Below are 22097 nucleotides of genomic sequence, written 5' to 3'. Positions count from 1 at the left end.
GCTCCTGGATTCTTTTTTTGAAGGGTTTTTTGTGTCTCTATCTTCTTTACTTCTGCTCTAATCTTGGTTATTTCTTGTCTTCTGCTAGGTTTGGGGTTTGTTTGCTTTTGGTTCTCTAGTGCTTTTAGTTGTGATGTTAGGATGTCAGCTTGAGATCTTTCTGTCTTTTTGATGTGTGCATTTAGTGCTGTATATTTCCCTCTTAACACTGCGTTAGCTGCGTCCCAGTGATTCTGGTATGTTGTCTCTTTGTTCTCATTAATTTCAAAGAACTCCTTGATTTCTGCCTTAATTTCACTTATTTACCCAGGAGTCATTAAGCAGCAGTTGTTCAATTTCCATGTAGTTATGTGGTTTTGAGTGAATTTAATTGTGCTGAGGTCTGAGAGACTGTTTTGATTTCAATTCTTTTTTACTTCTGGTTAACAGCTCCTGTAATGTTTTACCATGATTCTTAGCTTCTTTACATTGGGTTGTAACATGCTCCTTTAGCTCAGCAAAGTTCGTTATTACCCACCTTCTGAAGCCTACTTCTGTCAATTCAGCCATCTCAGCCTCAGCCCAGTTCTGTGCCCTTGCTGGAGAGGTGTTGCAGTCATTTGGAGGAAAAGAGGCACTGGCTTTTTGAGTTTTTAGCATTTTTGTGTTGATCCTTTCTCATCTTTGGGGTTGTTAACCTTTGAATGGGGTTTGTGTCAGGTTTTTCATTGATGTTGTTTTCTGTTTTTAACAGTAGGGCTGCTGTGGGTCCATTCCAGTCCCTAGTTGCCTCAGTTTTTCCCATACCAAGTGTCATACAGGGTTTGACCAGTGAAGGCTGCAAAATAGCAAAGATGGCAGCCTGCTCCTTCCTCTGGAAGCTCCATCCCTGCAGGGTACTGACCTGTTCCCAGCCTGAACTGCACCCGTAGGAGGTGGCTAGAGACCCCTTATGGGAGGTCTCTCCCAGGTAGCAGGAGTGGGATCAGGGATCTGCTTAAAGAAGGAGTCTGGCTCCTTTTTGGTAGTGCAGCTGTGCTATGTTGTGGGGGACCATTCCTTGTCCAGGCCATCTGGACTCTCCAGAGCTGGCAGGCTGGAATAGTCAAGTTGACAGAACTGCAGAGATGGCAGCTGCCCCTCCCCCCTGGGAATTTGGTCCTTCTCAGGCAAACCTCTCTGACTGGAATTCCAAGCCAGTGGGGCCCACAGAATTACACTACTTGGCTTCCTGGATTCAGTTCCCCTCCTAAGAGTATCTAGGGACAGATCTCTGGCCTTGCCAGGAATCCTGGGGCCAGAGTATGCAAAACTCCTGAGTCTCTGTGTATGCCCCAGTGGCTGCTCTGCCAGGATTCTACACAGGTCTATGTATTGGACTGAAGGCCCTGGTGGTGTGGCTTACAAAGGGATCTCTTAGGTGCAAAGATCCATGGGAGAGGTGTGGTTTCTTGGGCAGGATCGCACAATCACTCACCACTTCCCTTAGCTGGGACTGAGTGTTCCTTTGGCTTTGTGCTGTTAGAATGCTTGTTCTTCATTACTGTAAGGAAACATCAGCATTTAGACAAAAAGTTCTCTCAGCAAGGCAGTTTTACTTTCTGCAGAAAGGGTGCTCCTTGTGGATAGAACAATGGCAAAAGCACACTTGAACAAAGGAGGGAAGCAATTTATGTCTTTGATGCAGCTTATCTTTGCTACTATGTCTTGTTTCCATTGGCTGGAGCCAGACCTCACAATCTAAACTAAAACCTGACTGGCTAATAACTTTAAACTTTTCTAAATAGGTGAAAGCAATGGAAGGACAAAGGAAAAGAGGAAGTTGTTTAATAAGGAAGGGGTAGGCTGCAAGCTGGGACATGCCTGTGAGCACATCTAGCACAAATATCTTGGTTAAGGTACAAGGACCTAGAATGTACTACTTGCCTGTGAGCCTGTGTAACAGCTACATAGGATAGGGCTTAACAAAGAGTTATTAGCACAAAGCAAGGGGGCTTGAACAAACTTAGTCTTTAAAAGAAATTATTATTTCTAACATTTATTATTATTATTATCCTTTAACAAGAAGGGAAACTTTGAAGAGGAACTTTTTACTTTCTACAGTGCCGCTCCCAGTTGGTTCATCACCCCACCCTGCTTTTCTTCTTTCTCTGTGGGTTGAGATATTTGCCCAGTCAGTCCCAATACAAGAACCTGGATATTTCAGATGAAGTTGCTGAATTCATTTGCTGCTTCTCTGTGAGTGCTGCAGACTGCAGCTGCTTCTAATTGGCCATCTTGGCCCCCTTAGTATTATGATCTTATGTGACCACCATTGTATATGCAGTCATTGACTGAAACATTGTTATGTGGCACATGACTCTGTTTTTACTTAAAAACCTCTCAAAGTCCTTTATTTTGGATTCTGTCAAACTTCATAAATTTGAATAGTGTCATGAGAGATATTGAAGGTCTTTTTATTTTTTTTTGAGACAGAGTCTAGCTCTGTCTCCTGGGCTGGAGTGCAGAGGTGCGATCTCTGCTCACTGCCACCTCAACCTCCCAGGCTCAAGGAAATTCTCCTGCCTCAGCCTCCCCAGTTGCTGGGATTACAGGCAGATGCCACCATGCCCAGCTAATTTTTGTATTTTAGTAGAGATGTATTTTGTATTTAGTAGAGATGGGCTTTCACAATATTGGCCAGGCTAGTCTTGAACTGCAGACCTCAGGTGATCTGCCCACCTCAGCTTCCCAAAGTGCTGGGATTACAGGCATGAGCCACCGCCTTTTAAATCTTTTAAATCTTTACATTAACAGATTTAAACAAATATTAAATGCTGACTGTGTGCCGAGTACTTGTCTATAAAGCAGGCACATAAAAACAAATAAAACATGGCGGGGCACAGTGGTTCATGCCTGTAATCCTAGCACTTTGGGAGGCGGAGGCGAGTGGATCACCTCAGGTCAAGAGTTCAAGACCAGCCTGGCCAACATGGTGAAACCTCATCTCTACAAAAAAATACAAAAAATATTAGCCAGGCGTGGTGGCAGGCACCTGTAATCCCAGCTACTCGGGAGGCTGAGGCAGAAGAATTGCTTGAACCCAGGAGGCAGAGGTTGCAGTGAGCTAGATCGCCCTGTTGCGCTCCAGTCTTGGCAATAGAGCAAAAACTCCATCTCAAAAACAAAACAAAACATATTCTCTGCCCTGGAAAGGCACTTAAATGAAAGGAGGCAAGTACTATGAACATTTTAATATGAATGTAAAGATTTAAATATAGAGATACACCGAGCGTGGTGTGGGACTGGGTTTCTGGAGGAAAAATGTAGTTAATAAATTTTACAGCCAACATTCCATGAGGAAGTGAAAACTTTGCCCCTCCCAAAATAAAGGAAAAGCTTGAAGTATGGTAGTCACTTCATAAGTTCCTTTGAGATAATTTTTTTTCACCTACTTTTTAATTCATTCTTTCTGCTGTTCATTTTTAGCCAATAAATATTTTTATTTCAGTTATTTTTTAGTTGTACAATTTCTATTTTCATCTTTAGAATTTTTTAAATCTCTTTAACCAGTTTGATCCATCTTTTTATCTAAATTCCTTGACATTTATAATCATTCTTTTAAGATGTAATTTGCTAATTCCCCAAGTGATCTGCGATTTTGCTTCTCTTCCCTTTTAAGGGTCACATTTTCCAGTTTGTTCTCATATTTTATGCTAGACATTGTATAAAAGAATAATACAGACTAGAGTAGGTAATATTTTCCCTTAGAAGAATATCTCCTAGCTAGCTAGGGGGAGGGGTCAATCCCTTTTGATTTCCAGTGTCAAGCACAAGATCAAGCCCTTCCCTCTGGCCAAGTTCTTGGGAAGAGTTCTTGTAGAGATCAGCAGGTCTTTCAGTGTGTGCATTGGAGGGAAAAGGTCCTGATTAGGATTTGGCATGAGTTGAGAACTGGTAGACACATCGAGGGGTGGGTTTTAAAGTGAGTCTTGGCCGGGTGCAGCAGCTCACACCTGTAATCCCAGCACTTTTGGAGGCTGAGGCGGACAGATCACCTGAGGTCAGGGGTTCAACACCAGCCCGGTCTCTACTAAAAATACAAAAATTAGCCAGGCATGGTGGTGCATGTCTATAGTCCTAGCTACTCGGGATGCTGAAGCAGGAGAATCGCTTGAACCTGGAGGTGAAGGTTGCAATGAGCCAACATAGCACCACTGCCCTCCAGCCTGGGTGATAGAGCAAGACTCCATCTCACAAAAAAAAAAAAAGAGTCTTGAAGAGTAAATAGCATAGTGAGTCATCTGTTCTTGAGGGGAGGATATTTACTCTCCTGAGAATTCATTGTTATATCTGTTGTTCAAATAAATAGATTTTCTTGAGGTACCTGAAACAAATACCTTCTTCTTTCTAAGCAGTAGCTTCTGGAATAGCAGATAATTGAATAGTAATGTCATATTAATAGAGATAGTGAACTGTGTGGCCGCAGAAGGTTTTGGCTTAGGAGAAACTCCCCTCTCTTCCTGTTTTGCAGCACAACCACCAGCTTCATCCACTCCAATAAGTAACATGAGGGAGAATTGGTTTGAAGAGAAGACCAGCTCTGCCTTTTGGATTTCTCCAAATTCCAGGGCACTATACTAGTGTACCAGTGCACTGGGCCTGGCTAGTGTTTCCTTGTCCCAGCAAAGTTCTTGTGCCTGTGGCATTTTTGCTACTTTACCCACCGCATGGGCCCTAGCATTGGGCAAATGCCCTCAGGTATGAAAGCAGCTGTTTTTGCTCAGCTAGGAAGAATTTATTCCCCTCTGGAGACCGTTATTTAGACCTATTTGCGAGTAAGACTCCTCTGTGGTTTTAATGAGAAATGTTTAGTCAGTCTAGTGTTTTCTTTTTGTTATGTCAGAGTGAGGGTCTTTTGCAACCCTCTACATCCTAATTAGAAGTCATCCTTGGATAAATTGCTTTTTAAAGCCCAAACTGGAAAATAAATCTGGGCCTACATATTTAGGATTTTAGAAAGTTCAGAAATAAAGTTAGGAAAGGTAAATGAAAGTAAATATAAGTTAGTGAAGTAAAAGTAAATTTTATGTTACCTTTCAGTTCTCAATTCAGTTCTTTGATGATCTACTTGATAGGAGTTGAAGGCTGCAGTGAGCAATGATTGTACCACTATACTCCAGCCTGGGTGACAGGGTGAGAACCTGTCTCTTTAAAAAAAAAAAAAAAAAACTACTTGATAAATGATAGAGATATTTAAAAGGCACCAATATTTAGCTTTGGATGGAATCAAAACAAGTCTTTCAGTTACTCAGTTTTTTAAGGCTAATGCAATTGCTATTAAAAGAAACTTTAAAATGTTTACAATTCAAACCAGTCATCTCTTAGTCATAATACTCTTTGTTTTCATTTTACTTTTTAATTAAGCTTTAAATTTTTCTAATGGCTTAAGAAAAAACTTCAAGATTAGCCCATTTATTTGCAATTGTGTTCTTTAAATCTTCTTATTATGCTTCTGGAAAATCTCTGACAGCAGAATCCTACTATTTCTAAGCTTATTTCTAGGTATTAAATTAGCTCTTAGTACTTTTTGTTGTAAGTTGACCTAATTTTGACCTTGCAAAGCTAATCAGCTAATGAAACTAATTATTAAAACACATCTGTGTTGCTTAGAAATAGTAAGATTTGTCTTGAACTTGCATCATAGGTTTTAATGGGACAACTGGTATATATTTTAATAGGCTTCATTAAGTAAATTTTATGTCTTGGGGGAGAACATTTCTCATTATGTGATCCCACCTCTACAGTTGGTTTTAGGCTCCTCCTTGTGAATGACCATGTGGTCTAAAGTATGGTTTTGAACTTTCTACTCTTCTCTGAAACCTGAACCTTTGTAGCTGAGCTTAGATGGTGGTACGAACATTTAAATCTCTTCGTTTATTCTCAGGAAATGTTCTTTGAGTAGTAGCATATGCCAGGAGCTGAGAAGTATTGGGAATGTAGTAACAAGCCACAGCCGATAGTTCCTCTATTCAGGAGGCATTAATAGTGGAAACATAATAAAATTCACCCTATTTTCATCACCACCCTTCAGTGGAAAAAATATTCACCCTATGGATATTAGATAATACTAAAGAATTATTGAACATTTGGTTACATGTGATAAGGGCATTCTAGTTATCTAAGAAAATGTCCATCTTTTTACAGATGCAAACTGAATTTGGAGGGAAGAAATGACATAATATAGGGTATTTTCTCAAGAGAATAGGTGAAGTATATGTGCCGAATATAGGTGATAGGTTCATAGAGGTTCTGTAATTGTGTATGTTTGAAATTTTTGATAGTATTTTTTAAAGAATCTCACAACAATAAGAAATGCCTAAGAGTGATAAGGCAAAAGATTTCTGTATATCTCAGCCACCTGCTGTAGTTACCAAAGCTGAACACATGTTTACCCTGTGTCTTAACCATTTCCCTCCTGTGTCCAGATACACACACAGAAATATGTTGACAAGTTCACCAAAAAAAAAAAAATGTTCAAGAATGTCCATTGAGGCCTTCAGCCCCAAGCTAGAAAGTAGGATGGGTAAATGTGGTATATTTATGGAATAAAATACAGCATTGAAAAAGAAATGAGCTTGGCAATACAACACAACATGGATGAATTTCATGAACAGTTGATTTAAAAAGGGGGGAAAGGTTGGGCGCGGTGGTTTACACCTGTAATCCCAACATTTGGAAGGATCACTTGAGGCCAGAAGTTCGAGATCCATCTGGTCATGGACATCAGAATAGTGGTTACAATTTGTGGGGTGACTTGATTGGAAAGAAGCATAAAAGAAGTCTCTGGAGTACTAGGAGTGGTCCATATCTTGATCTGGGTAATGGTTATACAAGTGTGTTCACCTTGAAAAAGTTCACTGAGCTGTATCCCAGTGATTTGCTCACTTCTGTGTGTGTGTGTGTGTGTGTGTTCTATGTAAAACCAGTGGTTCTGGCATTAGCTAGAAATGTGTTTTGTTGCTTGTATATAATACTTCAGTTGAAAAGTTGACCAAAGCCAAAAAATGTCTATCTGGTGGTCAGTAATTTGATAGGTTCAAGGAGTTGAAAGAAGCCTAGCATGGCTGGGACATGTAGATCATAGTGGTAAGAGATGGAAAGCACCTTGTGCTATGTGGCCGTTTCAGTTGTGATGTTTTTTAAGCAGAGTGTTGTGATCAGAAGGGCCCTTTAGAAAGATTGTGGCTAGAATATGGAGAACAAAGAGGAGAACAGAGTGGATGTGGGAGGCCAATGTGTAGGTTATTCTAGTAGCTTTGCAGTGACTTACACAAAGGCAGTTTTAGCAGACTTGTTCATGAGTTACCTAAGAGATAAAATTGACAGGACTTGAGAATGAGTTAGATAATGGGGAGTGAGGGCAATAACTCCCATTGCTCTCAGTATCAGTGATGACTCCAAGGTTTCTTACACATACAATTTGAAAAATTATGGTCCTGTCTGTCAAAGAAAACTGGAAGAGCAAATTTAGAGGTGAGGATCAGATGCTCAATTATTAGTATGTTGAATTTCATACCTTTGAGTTATGTAAGTAGTGATATCCAGTAGGAAATTGAAACACAGTTCTGTGGCCTGTCTTGTCAAGTCATACTTGTCACGTATTTGGCGTAGATACATAAGAGTAGGAATCAAAGAACATTTTATGGAAGACTTTTTGAAAATATCCATCAAAATATGCTGCTGACACTATTTAACAAAGCATTTTAAACAATGATAAAATTACATAAATCACTCTTGAATGAGGATGTATTTTTTAACCTATGCTATTCCTTGAGGCTGTTGGATTCCAAAAGCTTGTTTTTTAAAGGAAATCCAGTGGAGTAGCATCATATGCAGATATAATTTATGCAAATTAACTGCAAGCATTCAGGTAAAAAAAAAAAAGTCAGAGAAATAATGGTCTCAGTAGTACAGATGATTCTGCCCTCCTTTTTAATTGTGAACATGTGCCCCAAAATGAGCATGATGTGAGAAACACATCTGCTGTTTCTTTAGTAGATTTCTGTAGGATGAGCGTCTTGCTAGACTGCATGTGATTGTCTTTATAAAAGTGTGTATTTTTAATACAATATGGCACTAAAGAAATTGTATCAGCATTTAAAAAAATTCTGTATTCTAAAGCCTCCAATTGAGTGATATTATAAAAGGATTTGAACATCAAATTGTTCTAAAATACAATTTGAGTGGAATCTTAAAATTCTTAAGCTATATTAAAATCATTTAATTCTAGATAGGTATAGGTTTATGCTTGAAATCAGCAATGTTGAAAGACAATAAATTCTGAGAAATTATCACACTCAAGCAGGACTAGAATATCTATCTGTAGTTCAGCAATAAGCAGAAAATAGTGTATTTATCAAATAATCAATAAGAGTGGACTCTTGATTAGAGATGTCAGAGGGGTTCTCCCTAGACTTATCACAGAGGCTGTCAATTAACATTATTAGATTGTGATAAGAAATGAGTTTGACCAGGTATTTTCCTTTTTGATTCAGCCGGTTACCTATGGAGTAATGACCTATAAGGAAGTAATCTTCCCAAGTTCAGACTTATTTTAACTTAGGCACTGACAGACACCATTGTGAATATTGGCATTAAGATCTTCTAAAAATCCTGAAGTACCTAATGTTTACAGACATCTTATGTATATGTATGTATTAATAGGAGGAAATCAGTCCTCATGGAAAGACAAGTCAAAAATTAGAAAAATAAATTTCATATATATACCAGTTGGCTCAGAATATACCTTATAATATTTGCCAGATTTTTAGTTCCCACCCTAGGGAACTAAACAGAAGGGCTTAGGTGGTGAGTTGGTAGCTATCTTTCTACCTTACTTTTCAAAAGAGCAAAAAAAACTATTCATTTCAGAAAATAGGGTATATCACATCTTCTATATGTCCCCCCTTTTACTGTCTGTTAAATCATTCTTTCAGTGTTCCATTTCTTAATTTATACTATTGAAGGGTTGTAAAGACAAGTAGCATTTGGTAGAACTTGGTCACCTAGACACAAAAATTAGTTTTAATAATTTTCAGTTTTAAACCTCTTCAGCAGTTGTAAAACTAATTTTTTTATTCTGCCTTGATGTGTAAATTCAGTGTATCTGTTTTGTTCAGGTGAACAAGTATTCTTAAAATTAAAATATAATGTTTACTTACGACTGATACTATCTTCTATCATTTGAGGAACTAGGAATGGAACATAGGGCTTTTGCATGGATAGTTTTGGGAGAAGATTGGAAAGCAGCACAAAAAATGGAATATAAGGAAACAGTAATCATTGATATCAAGCAGTGGAAAACCGATGATGTGTGAGGGAGCAGGAGGAGAGAAATCTAGAGAAGCAGTGGGCTGCAAGCCTTTTTAAATGGCAGAGATTGCAAAAAAAATACTATGCAACATCACTTTTCATTCAAACATGGACTAAACACTATGTGTGGGCTTCTGTGCTAGGCACTATGAATACAACAAATAATCAAAATGTAATTTCTAGCCCTAAAGACATTCATTTAGAAGGAGAGGCCAACATAAATGGAGAATTGTAATGTAGTGCTCTATAATAGAATAGCAGAGGCATATAAAAGACGCCTGTAGCTTGTGTACTTTTCCTTTCCCTGATCCCTGCTAAGGTTTTTACTTTAAGTGTGGCTTCTTCATGAAAGCCTTACTAATACCATATGTATTGTATTAGTGGGAAGTGATTAATTGTACGGATGAGGGAATATTTCTCTGAAGTAGTTGCATCTTATATCAGTTTTGAGTTAAGTTAAAGCATCATCATTTCCTTTTACCAAAGGTTGGGACAGGTTGACCATATCTCTTTATCATTTAACAAATAGTTTACTTAATAAATCATACTGATTTCCTATAGTCCCTGAACATTCCAGGGTATTTCATGCCTTCTGTGCAGTTTCACCATTTAGATAGCATGCTTAGGCAGTGAGGATACAGAGGCGAACAAAGACATGCTAAGACTGCCCTTAAAGGGTTATTGGAATCTACAAATGAACAAAGACGTTGAACAAAAAGTATTATAAATGTAGTGAGTGTTATTACAAGGAGTGCAGGAACATTTAATGGATGTATTATAACCTACTCTGGGATTAAAGAAGGCTGCCCAGAGGAAATATTTAAACTGAGACATCACAAATGAGTTAGTTTAAGAACTGGGGGGGAGTGTTACAGTGATATGGTTTGGCTGTGTCCCCACCCAAATCTCATCTTGAATTCCCATGTGTTGTGGGAGGGATCCAGTAAGAGGTAATTGAATCATGGGGGCAGGTCTTTCCTGCGCTGCTGTCATGACAGTGAGTCTCAAGATCTGATGTGTATTATAAGGGAGAGTTTTCATACACAAACTCTCTTTGCCTGCTGCCATCCACGTAAGACATGACTTGCTCCTCTTTGCCTTCCACCATGATTGTAAGACTTCCCCACCCACTTGGAACTGTAAGTCCAATTAAACCTCTTTTGTAAATTGCCCAGTCTCTGGTTTGTCTTTATCATACAGGTAGGGGGCCTTAGGTAGGAAAAAGCAATACAGTGAATAATCTTCCTCCTTGTAGTGGTGAGCCACATAAAATGGAGAAACCCTTTTGCCGAAAAGAGCTACAAATGCCAAAAAAAAATGTTAAATGGTATCTGTTTGAAGTTAACAAATAAGGAAGTACTACTAAGCCAAGACTCAGAAAAGAAGGTAATCTGAAAAATGAGACTAACAATTGGGGCTGCTTTTGCCCTATAGGCATTTACCAATTCAGAGGACGGAGCTGAAATACTTATGTAGCCCTTTTGATATTGCTCACGTGGGTAGGAAGACAAAATGGGACCCTAATAGTTTTGCAGCACTTTGCATTGGGACCGTAAAGACTGTGCCCAAGAATAAGATATGAGAGAAGTAAATGAACACTTGCATGGACTACAGCACAGCTTCAGGTCATTTGGGTGGTCCAGGAAGTCTCAAACCCTGATATTAGATTAAGATCTCGGTTTGCTCATGCCCCCAGGTTCCTTGCAGAAACAAATAAAAATTCTTTCTAGAAGATTATTACAGGTTTCAAATTATTTTCACAAAGTTTTTCAAATATTAATGTTCAAAACATATTCAGAGGTAATCAGTCACACAAGGACACAAAACAACATGAATCAAGAACCAGTTGAAGCAGTAGACAATAAAAACAGCTCTACGTGCTCCAGGAATTAGTTATAGCAGACATAGATTTTGAAAAACTATGCTTACTAAATTCAAAGAGAAAAAATATTGCAAATTTTAACAAATGGAAACATTTTTTAAAATACAGTTTGGAAAAGAATTGAACAGACATTCTAAGACCAAATTAAATATGATTTGAGCAGCAGATCTTCCTGTATTAGTGTAGAGAAGATCTGCGAACTGGATTTTAGGGCAGAAGAAAATGTCCAGAAAGAAGCCTGGAGACATGCAAGAATGAGACAGAGGGAAGGGCAAGAAATAACGTGGATACAAGAAAAGGTCTAATTACATATACATGTAAATGGGCATCCCAGAGAAAAGGAGGATGAGAATGTTACAATATTTGAAGAGATGATGGCTAAGAATTTTCCAAAACAGATGAAAGCAACAATTTAAGAAGTAACAACATAACCTAAATAGCATAATTTTAAAATTGTATCCAAATGTAGGTGTATATCTAAGAGAAGTGAAAACATGTCCATGCAAATGTTTATAGCAGCATTATTCGTAATAGCTAAGAAATGGAAGTAATTCAAATGTCTATTACCTACAGAATGGATAAGTAAAATTTGGCATATCCATGCAATGGAATATTATTCAGCTATAAAAAAGAATGAAACATGATACAACATGGTTAACCCTTAAAAACATTATGCTAAGTGAAAGAAACCAGTCACAAAAGACCGTCTCTTATATGATTCCATTTAGATGAAATATCCAGAATAGGTTTATCTGTAGACACAGACTGGACAAGAGGAGAATGGATGGAAGATTTCTTTTGGGGGAAATGAAATGTTTTTAAAATTAGATTGTAATGACGGTTACACAACTCTGAGTACACTAAAGAATGTTGAATTGTACAATTTAAATGGGTAAATTTTTCGGTATGTGAATTATATCTCAGTTTAAAAGAGGGAAGAGAAACCCACACCTAGACATATCCTAGTAAAACTACAGAAACCAAAGAAAAATCTCAAAGTTGGTGGAACTATGGTGCTGGAATTACCTTTAAAGAAGAGCTAAGTAGACTAGTAGATAATTTCTATAATTGGTAAATGTTCAAACTGAATACAGCTGTGAAACACACACCCAGATGAAGAAACAAAACATCTCAGCACCCTAGTAGTCCCCTTTGTACACCTACCTAATACAGGGCATCTATGCCCTGTATTAGCCAGGTACACAAGGAACAATGGAATTGGGGGAGCAGGGGAGAGGAACAATGGAATCAGAAGAAAAAAAGACAAACAGAAGAAATTGTAATGATGACATTATCACTGTGCTGCCAGAAAATAACTGCCAACCCTGAGTTTAACCCAACTAAGATTTCTTTCAAGAATGAAGCTGGACAACTTGGCTGGGCACAGTGGCTCATGCCTGTAATCCCAGCACTTTGGCAGGGCGAAGCGGGCAGGTGGCTTGAGGTCAGGAGTTCAAGACCAGCCTGGCCAACACGGTGAAACCTCGTCTCTACTAAGATTACAAAGATTAGCCAGGCGTCATGGCACACACCTCTAGTCACAGCTACTCGGGAGGCTGAGGCGGGAGAAACACTTGAACCCGGGAGGTGGAGGTTGCGGTGAACCAAGGTTGCACCTCTACACTCCAGCCTGGGCAATAGAGTGAGACTCCATCTCAAGAAAAAAAAAAAAAAAGAAGAATGAAGCTGAAATAAAGATATTTTCAGATAAGCAGAAAAGAAGAGAAAGAATTTGCCTTAAAAACCTGTGCCAAAGGAAGTACCAAGGGATATTCAGGCAAACAGCAAATGATCCCTGATGGAAGGCCAGAAATTCAGGAAGGAATAAAGGTGAACAAAAGTGGTAAATATTTACATACCAGTAGTTCTCTTAGGTATATACCCAATGGCCATGTTATGTATATTTACAAAAACTGTTCAAGTGCCTGTCAGCAGTAGACTAAATTATGTAGTCACATATACCTTGCAGCCATGAAAATGAATCATCTGCAGTAATGTAGATGAATTTCACAAACAATATTGAGGAAATTAGCCAGACACCCAGACACAAAGGACTGCCTGATGTATGATTCTCTATATATTGAAGTATAATAGGAAAAATGAATCTTCGCTTCAGAGTATTAGGATAGGTCATTAGAGGCATAGGTGCCTTGTAGAGTCTAGGTGCGTAAGGGGGACTGCTGGGGTGCTGAGATGTTCTGTTTCTTCATCTGGGTGTGGGTTTCACAGCTGTATTCAGTTTGAAAATTCAGTATGATGTACACTTATGTGCACTTTTCTGAATGTACATTATATATTAAACAGTTTTTAAAATGAAAAATCAGTAAATTTCAATGAATATTGGTTATATAAAACAATTTTGTGTTTATAGTTAGGAAGAAATGTGAGGTATCAATTTATGAAATGTCAAAATGAAAGTATTCGTGTTATAGACTCTGAAGATGATTTTTGCCCCCTAAAACCACTTTAATAAGCAATTTTGAAATTACAAGGAAGCAATCCCAGATAAATTTAAAAGGAGTTTCAGTTATCTTGAAATATTCTATGTAGATCAGAAATAAATTACATTGTGTTTTTCAATAAAAGTATTTTTAAAAATATTTTTAGACTTATTGCCTGTTTTACTACTTCCCATATTGCTTGGTCTATTTTTTTACCACCACTCAATCTGGCAGTATCTCTTGAGAAGTATATGGCACTTAGTGTGTATTGTTCCCTAGAGGAATCATGAAAGAAAAGGTGCATATTTTCTCTTGGGATACAATAGAAAATTAATTGAAAAAGAAAGAGTCCATAATTTAATGTATAGTTACAATTGGGGAAAAAATCATAATATATAATTTTCGTATTTGTTGATTATGTCTTCTTAAACGCCAGTTATTACTAGCACAGTTCATGCTCTGTATGTGGCAGCTCGTATAGCTAATGTTTGTATTTTCATCTGCTTGGTTTATATACGATGATCTAAGCTATAACAGTCATTTTTATGGCATTGTCTGCTTACTCTTTCTTTGCTTGCTTCAGACTCATCAGTTGGCTTTTGCATTCCATATTGAGATTTTGAAAGAAATACTTCAATGAAAAATGAATTGTATTTTTGTTATAGTGATTCTGCTGCATGGATTACAAGCACTCTATCTCCATGCTTGGATAAACTCCATCAAAAGCACATTATCCTCCTCCTTCTGTGGCCAGCTGCCTAATTGTATCTGCTGTAACCACATGCTGTTGGAACATGATACCAATGAAGAACAGAAATGATAAATTACTCCCTGCAGGTGATAGTGATAATGATAATTTTTAATTTCCTTCTTCCTCCTAAGGTCTAGTCTGATCTTATTTCATTGGTTGCCATCCTATTACGTATACACAATGTGTCCTCTTTAAAGAAATATTCATCACACCAAAAGACATGAGAAAGTCACTTTTTATCCCAAATCATTGTTCTTCAAATGAGTGTATATTAAATGAACTGCATTTACCTTTATACATATAAACAAGCAAAACATGGCTTAAAACAGATTTTTTCATGATTCAGTTTACAAATGCCATAGTTTTCTTTTTGTGAAATCCGTAAAAAGATGAGTTCTGAAACTATTACATGCTGAGGAATATTTAAGATGTACAACAAAGCTCCATGCTTGTATTTTCCTATGTGCATCAAAGTAATTGTCGAGGAGTCTCGCAAAATATCAAGAGTGATCAAGCTATCCCAGAAAATCACTATATATATGTAGTTTCCTTTCATTCTGTTTTCTTCTATCATTGTTTTTGTTTTTTTACTACTTAACACTCATTCTCCCTTCTGTCACTCTAAGGGACTTTTATAACTAAACTTTTAGTTATAAATTTTTCTGACTGTGGTATAATTCAGTGAAATTTTATTTAATTGTGACCTTGCCTTTGCAGATTAACCCAGCTCCTACAGATAGATTTTAATACTTTTTTTCCCTCAGCAGTTCTCATTGCCCCAACAAGATATATACGTGAGACAAAGGAGAAATTTCTTCTGTAGTCAGCCTTCAGACCTCTCTGATCTTTTTCGAGCATATGTCAAGTTGTAGCTCCAGTTAGTTATTTGTTGCCATTGCCTATTAGTCATTATTTCCTATGGTTGTTTATTCTTATATTTGAATGACTTCCACAGAGATAAAGTATATTTATTGAAATTAACATTTAAAAGATGTTAAGATAGCCTGTCAAAGTGATGGCAGCAAGGTGGCCAACTGTAATTGAAAATAGTGGTGTGTTTATATTTTCCTGACAAAATAAGACATCTATTCCTAAATCAGCTGATATTTGGTTATATCATTATTCCTTATTTAATAGCTTTGCAGAAATAAAAACACTAATCATAATTCATTTGGTTTTATATTACTATGTTTCAAATTGAAGGTTTTTTTTTTCTTAATCTCTTTTCATTAAGAGTTAGTAGCATGCAACTGTTGTCCCAGCTACTCAGGAGGCTTAGGCAGAAAGATCCCTTAAGCCCAGGAGTTTGATTTCAGCCTGGGCACCATAGCGGGACTCCATCTCTAAGATTAAATAAAATTTTTTTAAAATAAGAATCACACAGAAAAGAAAAGAAAAAAAAGATAACACCACAAACCCTGTCTCTTTAAGGGGCATTCTAGATCATGTTGGTGTTTGAGGGTAAACACCCACTTTAAAACCAGAAACTCACTTTGTTTTTTTCAGAGCAACAATCTTCCACTTTCTCAACTGTATGAGTGCTGTCTAATGAGTAGATAGATTATCTGCACACAGTTTGAATTTCAGGTGAATTCCTTCCTAACTTCTCCTCATGCTTCTGCTTTCTGTTTAATGTGTGCTGTGGAACTGAGTTAGTATTACTGTAAACCAAACCTCATTAGAAATGTGACTGTGCTTGATGACTCAAAGATACTGTGATGCATTTCACATGGATGCAATTTCAGATGTTTGTCATAGATTCTTTCCAGTGCTTACAACTGAAGTTAACTGTATCTGTCATTTTTCTTGGTCTTAAAACTTATTTTTTGGTTACCCAGAACTTCCCAGTATTTCTTTCACTGTATTATTTAAGGGCTGAAAATTTTTAACTGAAATTCATACACAGATTTGGAAATTGATTAATAAGCATGTGTGGCCGGACGTGGTGGCTCACACCTGTAATCCCAGCACTTTGGGAGGCCCCCCAAAAAATGTGGGGAAAAATAAATCCTAGTAAGCTAATAAGAGCTTTTGTGAAAATTTGGGTTTAAAAGCAGCTTTTGTAACATCTTCAGATACATGAAGAAAAGCATTTCTAATTCTGATTAAAAAAAGACTGGCAATAAATATCACAGTTATAGAACTATAATTACAGAAAGATGAGAGGCTGTTACATGAGTTTAAAACAGAATTGTAAAAGATACATTAAAATTTTTGAAAACAAGAAGATATTTTAGAACTATGGGTTTTCTGTTCTTGTTGTTCCAGGTTACCTTCTGAAGAACTTCTTTTAAAATGTTTCTAAAGGAAGTCTATTGGCAATGAATTTCTTTACTTTTCCTTGACTTGAAAATGTCATATTTTGCCTTCATTCATAAATCTTCTGTCTAGATATAGAATTCTAAAACTTTTTCTCCATCAGTGTCTTTTTCTTTTCTATCTGGACCACCAATGAGACGTTAGATCTATAGGTCTCTAAGGTTCTATAACATGCATTTTAATTGCCATCTTTTTCCCTTCTTCAAATTGGATAATTTCTATTAATCTTCAGATTCACTGATTTTTTTTCCCCTGTCATCTCCATTCTGCTATTCAACCCAGAAGTTTCAGTTATTATAATTTTCAATTAAGAATTTTTCATTTGGTGCTTTTTTATGGTTTGTTTCTCTGCTGAGAATTTCTGTCTTTTGATTGATTCCATTGTGTTTTCTGTCACCATTGGAACACAGTTATAATTGCTGCTTTAAAGTTTTGCTTGATAGTTCGAGCATCTGGATTATCTCAGAGGTGGCTTGTCTTTTCTCTTGAGAGTTGTTCAATTTTCCTGATTCTTTGTATGTTGAGTAATTTGAGATTGTACCTTAGATGTTGTGCGTGCTATGTTGTATAAACTGTGTGTCTTGTTAAAATCTTACGGATGTTGATGTTTGTTGTTAGCAGACAGTCAAGCCCAGTTAAAATCGGACCATAAGTTCTGTCTTAGTGTCCGAGCAGACAGTTGGCCAAGTCTCAGTCACATTCTCTAAGCCTTTGTTATGCTGTTTTGAGGCCCTCTTACACATACCTAGTTTACGGATTAGTCTGAGACTTTTACAGATTTTTCAAAATCTCAGGTCAGTTCTCTAGGCCTTTACTTGTTGGTTTCGGGTTTTTTTCATGCATGTTTTATTCAGAGATTAGTCCTGAGACTTGCACCAGTGATTCAAATTTTAGTTCAATTCTCTAAGCTTTTGCTATGTGGGTTTGAATCTCACCTGAAAATGCGTAGTTTGGGGGTTAGGCTGAGACTTCTGCATTTCCTACATACAGAATTAGATCTTTTCTAGCTCTCTCCTCTCCATATTTGTCCCACATGTTCCATGCTTTTCAGAGTTAAAAATTATTCATTCCATTCAAGTTCAGTTAGTCAATGCTTTAATAAAGTATACTGACTATATAATAAAGCTAGCCATATTTGAGACTGAAGACTAAACATTTTAATTTGGCTAAAATTTATTGAGAACCTACTATATAACATTGTATTGGGTAAGGGGCATAGAAGTGAGTTATACATATGCCTTGCTCTTAAATAAATTGCAGTATAAGGCAAACTGTAATATACTATCGTAACTAACATAATAGAATGTATAATAAACACATTTGCTCAGCAAATATTGTATTGTATCCTATGGGCCAGGTTACTGCTCTGGGCACTAAGAGCGTAGTGGTGAACAAGACAGGCATACAGGAATAAATAAGAAAACAGTTGAATTGGTCTGTGAAGGGGTATCATAAGTATCCGGAAATCAACTGATAAAGTTATATTTAGAAATATTCTAATTAACCACGTGTTTTTTATGATAATCTGTGGCTGAGTACTACATTATTTTATAATTCTATTTGGCAGAATTATTAATAGTATTTTGATTCTCTCTTGGTATCTAAATTGCAGTGAACCTCAAGGTTAAATATTGAGTTTGGTTTAGACCTAATCCATATTAACCCTACAAGATCAATAAAATGTCACATTCTTAACAAAAGTAGCAGAGTACACAAATTAGCTTTACCATGGTTTTTAAAAAATCAGTGTCCTGTTTTTAACACTTTCTAAGCTTAATGTAATGCCAGCTTTAAAAAACGATTAAGTTCAGCTAGTTCCAGTAATGAAAGAAAAAGGAATGGTATTTAAATTTAACCAAAAAACTTAAAATTATGTATTTATCTGAGTATGTTAATTTCTTTCAGAGATCTTTTTGTAGGCTGGGTGCAGTGGCTCACACCTCTAATCCCAGCACTTTGGGAAGCCAAGGCGGGTGGGTCACAAGGTCAGGAGTTCGAGACCAGCCTGACCAACATGGTGAAACCCCGTCTCTACTAAAAATACAAAAATTAGCCGGGTGTGGTGGCGCACGCCTGTAGTCCCAGCTACTCAGGAGGCTGAGGCAGGAGAATCGCTTGAACCTGGGAGGCAGAGGTTGCAATAAGCTGAGATCGTGCTGGGCAACAGAGCAAGACTCCATCTCAAAAAAAAAAAAAAAATCTTTTTGTACTATCACAATAACCCTTAGAGCTCACTTTGGAGTTTCTCCTTTGAGTACTTGCTTAAGCATAAGATTTGAGTACTACTGTTCATTTTTTCAGGAAAAAAAAATAAGTAACATTTTAAAAATCTTTATTTCATCCCAAAAATATTCATAGTACTTGACTTAAAATCAGATATACTGGACTAGAAGAAATTAAATGAACTGGCTTTATATAAAAGAGCATGTTTTAATTATTTATTGCTATATAATAGCCCATCTCAAAACTCTGGCTTGAAGCCCAAACCATTTATATCTGTTTGTTTCCAATTCTGCAATGCTGACTGGGCTTAACTGACTAGTGCACTTGCTGGTCTTTCCTGGCATCTTTCATGCCGCTGCAGTTGTCTGACACTTGACTACAGCTGGAGAAGTCAAGATGGCCTAATGCGTGGGTAGACATCTCAGTTGGCGAGTGAGGATCAGTGAGGGGCCAGCTGAGTCTCTCTCTCCATGTGTGTTCACCTTTTTCGGTAGTCTAGCATGATTATTTCTCTAATAAAACATACTGATTATTTGATTAGCCTAGCCTTATTACCTTTATTATGTTGTTTCTGTGAGGAAAAGCCAAATTACATTATTTTGTTTTTACTTACATCTTTTCCAGGAAAAATATTGAGTTTAAGAGGTATTTAGTCTCTGAAATGGTTTATCATTTGCCATGTCTTAAGAGACAATAATTAGTTATTATATTATGTAATCATTTAGTAAGCATTTATATTTCTTTTTTTAAAAAACAGGCAATTGCTGGCTACTTTGATATATATTTTGAGAAGAATTGCCACAACAGGGTAAGTATCATGAGTTATCTCATAAGAATTAATTGTTACAGAAGTATATTATATTTTATTTTGTGCCCCAAGGTGTTTAATCATAAGCATTTTGCTGCTGTAAGCAATTGGGGCTTGTGTTTGATGTCGTAGATTAATGTACCATGATATTAAAAATCTTGTACTTCATCAAATACTTTTGAACTTTACCAATTCAGGTCGTGTTCTCTACGGGCCCTCAGAGCACCAAAACACACTGGAAACAAACAGTATTTCTACTGGAAAAACCATTTTCAGTTAAAGCAGGTGAGAAAGAATAGTAGGGGGGAAAGTGTCTTATTCCTTCTGAAGTAAATGATATTCATTCATTTTACAACCACTTTTTATGTGCACACTATATTTGTTTTTTGAGACGGAGTCTTGCCGTCTCACCCAGGCTGGAGAACAGTGATCTCGGCTCACTGCAACCTCCATCCCCTGGGTTCAAGCAGTTCTCCTGCCTCAGCCTCCCAAGTACTTGGGATTACAGGCACACACCACCACACCCAGCTAATGTTTGTATTTTTAGTAGAGATGGGGTTTCACCATGTTGGTCCCTAACTCCTGACCTCAAGTGATCCACCTGCCTTGGCCCCCCAAAGTGCTAGGATTACAGGTATGAGCCACTGTGCCTGGCCTGCACAATATATTTGAAGCAATATAACAGATGTTAAGAAAAGATGTTCTTAGAGCTTACCATCTACATAAATTTTAGATGGCATATCATTTAATTAAAGACATAATTTAAGAAAATTTTTTAAGTCTAATTTCTGCCAACTAAAATAAATAAGATTACCTGGCTCTTAAAGTATCACAGAATAATTCAGAAAACTTTTGGCAATAATTAGTATTTAATAAGTTACAAATATAACTAAGAATATTTTCTTTCTCCAAGTGACTGAAGAGAATTACCAATAAAATAAAAGTTAAAGACAATTTCATTCAGTAGTTATTGTAGGCCAGGCGCAGTGGCTTATGCCTGTAATAAGCCACTTTGGGAGGCTGAGGCAGGAAGACAACTTGAGGCCAGTTTTGGGTTTTGTTTTTTCTTTTTTGAGATGGAGTTCTACTCTTGTTGCCCAGACTGGAGTGCAGTCACACCATCTCGGCTCACTGCAACCTCCACCTCCTGGGTTCAAGCAATTCTCCTGCCTCAGTCTCCCAAGTAGCTGGCACCACCACGACCAGCTAATTTTTGTATTTTTAATAGAGATGGGGTTTTACCACATTGGCTAGGCTGATGTCAAACTCCTGACCTCAGGCGATCTGCCCACCTCAGCCTTCCGAAGTGCTGGGATTACAGGCATGAGCCACCGCACCCAGCCGAGGCCGGTTTAAACCAGCCCAAGCAACATAGCAAGACCCTATCTCTACAAAACAATAAAAATTAGCTGGGCATAGTGACACAAGCCTGTAGTCTTAGCTCCTTGGAGGCTGAGGCAGGAGGCTTGCTTGAGTCTGCAGTTAGCTATGATGATATCACTGCACTCCAGCCTGGGTGACACAGCAAGACCGTGTCTCAAAAAAAGAGAAAAAGTTATTGCATTGAAAATATATTTGTCTTAGAATTCTCTCCACTGTCTCTTCCCTGCCTATCCAAATCTTATGCAGTATTCAAGGGCTAATCAGATTCTATTTTTTATTTTAAAAACTCATTGATTGTTCACTTACATTAGCACCTATAGTTCTGACATACCTATACATTTCACTCTAAAAGTTAGAATTTGATTATGGAATTTAAAAATTTAAACTGCTTACTACATATAAGTCTTCTTGTACCACCTTCTCTGAAAACCTCCTAAGGGCACAAAAGCTGAATGTATAACAAGCTTCAGTGAAAAAAATCCAACTTCACTAATAACTCAGGAAAAGGCTAACTGAAACCATGAGATGCTGTTTCTTGTCCATCAATTGGGGGAAGAAAATACATAAAGTTTAACAATGTCAAGTGCTGGCAATAGTGTAGCCAAATGGAACTTTCATTGCCTTTTGCTGGCTTTTAATTAGTAAAACTTTCGAGAACAGTTTGATACTATCAAGCTAAGTATAGATGTACCATCCCTACAGCCAAGCAATTTTTTCCTAGGCATGTATTCTAAACAGTCTCTCCCACAACATATGTAAAAATCTTTGTAGCAGCATGGTTTGTAGAAGGGAAAAATTGGAAATAACCTTAATTGTCCATCAGCAGAAGATGGATAAATAAATGTGGTAGTTGCATAGAATAGTAATTAGATCATGTAAGTTATGTATGTATGTTTCTATCAAAAACAACATTGAAGCCGGGCATGGTGGCGCACACCTATAGTCCCTGCTACTTAG

The 22097-nt window shown here is 37.3% G+C and overlaps 1 protein-coding gene across 6 annotated transcripts in view; it reads left to right on the top strand.

The window, feature by feature from the left end:
• Positions 1 to 22097, top strand: part of LOC100435555 (protein arginine N-methyltransferase 3) — a 127634-nt gene that overhangs the window by 92579 nt on the left and 12958 nt on the right. For all 6 annotated transcript variants that reach the window (XM_054524578.2, XM_054524583.2, XM_054524584.2 and 3 more), the window contains 2 exons: positions 19707 to 19757; positions 19955 to 20042. In XM_054524578.2, coding sequence (XP_054380553.1) covers positions 19707 to 19757; positions 19955 to 20042 — 139 coding nt within the window. The remainder of the gene's footprint in view (positions 1 to 19706; positions 19758 to 19954; positions 20043 to 22097) is intronic.

This window comes from Pongo abelii, chromosome 9 (assembly GCF_028885655.2).
Source record: "Pongo abelii isolate AG06213 chromosome 9, NHGRI_mPonAbe1-v2.0_pri, whole genome shotgun sequence".
Taxonomy (NCBI): domain Eukaryota; kingdom Metazoa; phylum Chordata; class Mammalia; order Primates; family Hominidae; genus Pongo; species Pongo abelii.
Note: the sequence above shows the minus strand (reverse complement) of the source record. Positions and strands in the feature narration are given on the sequence as shown.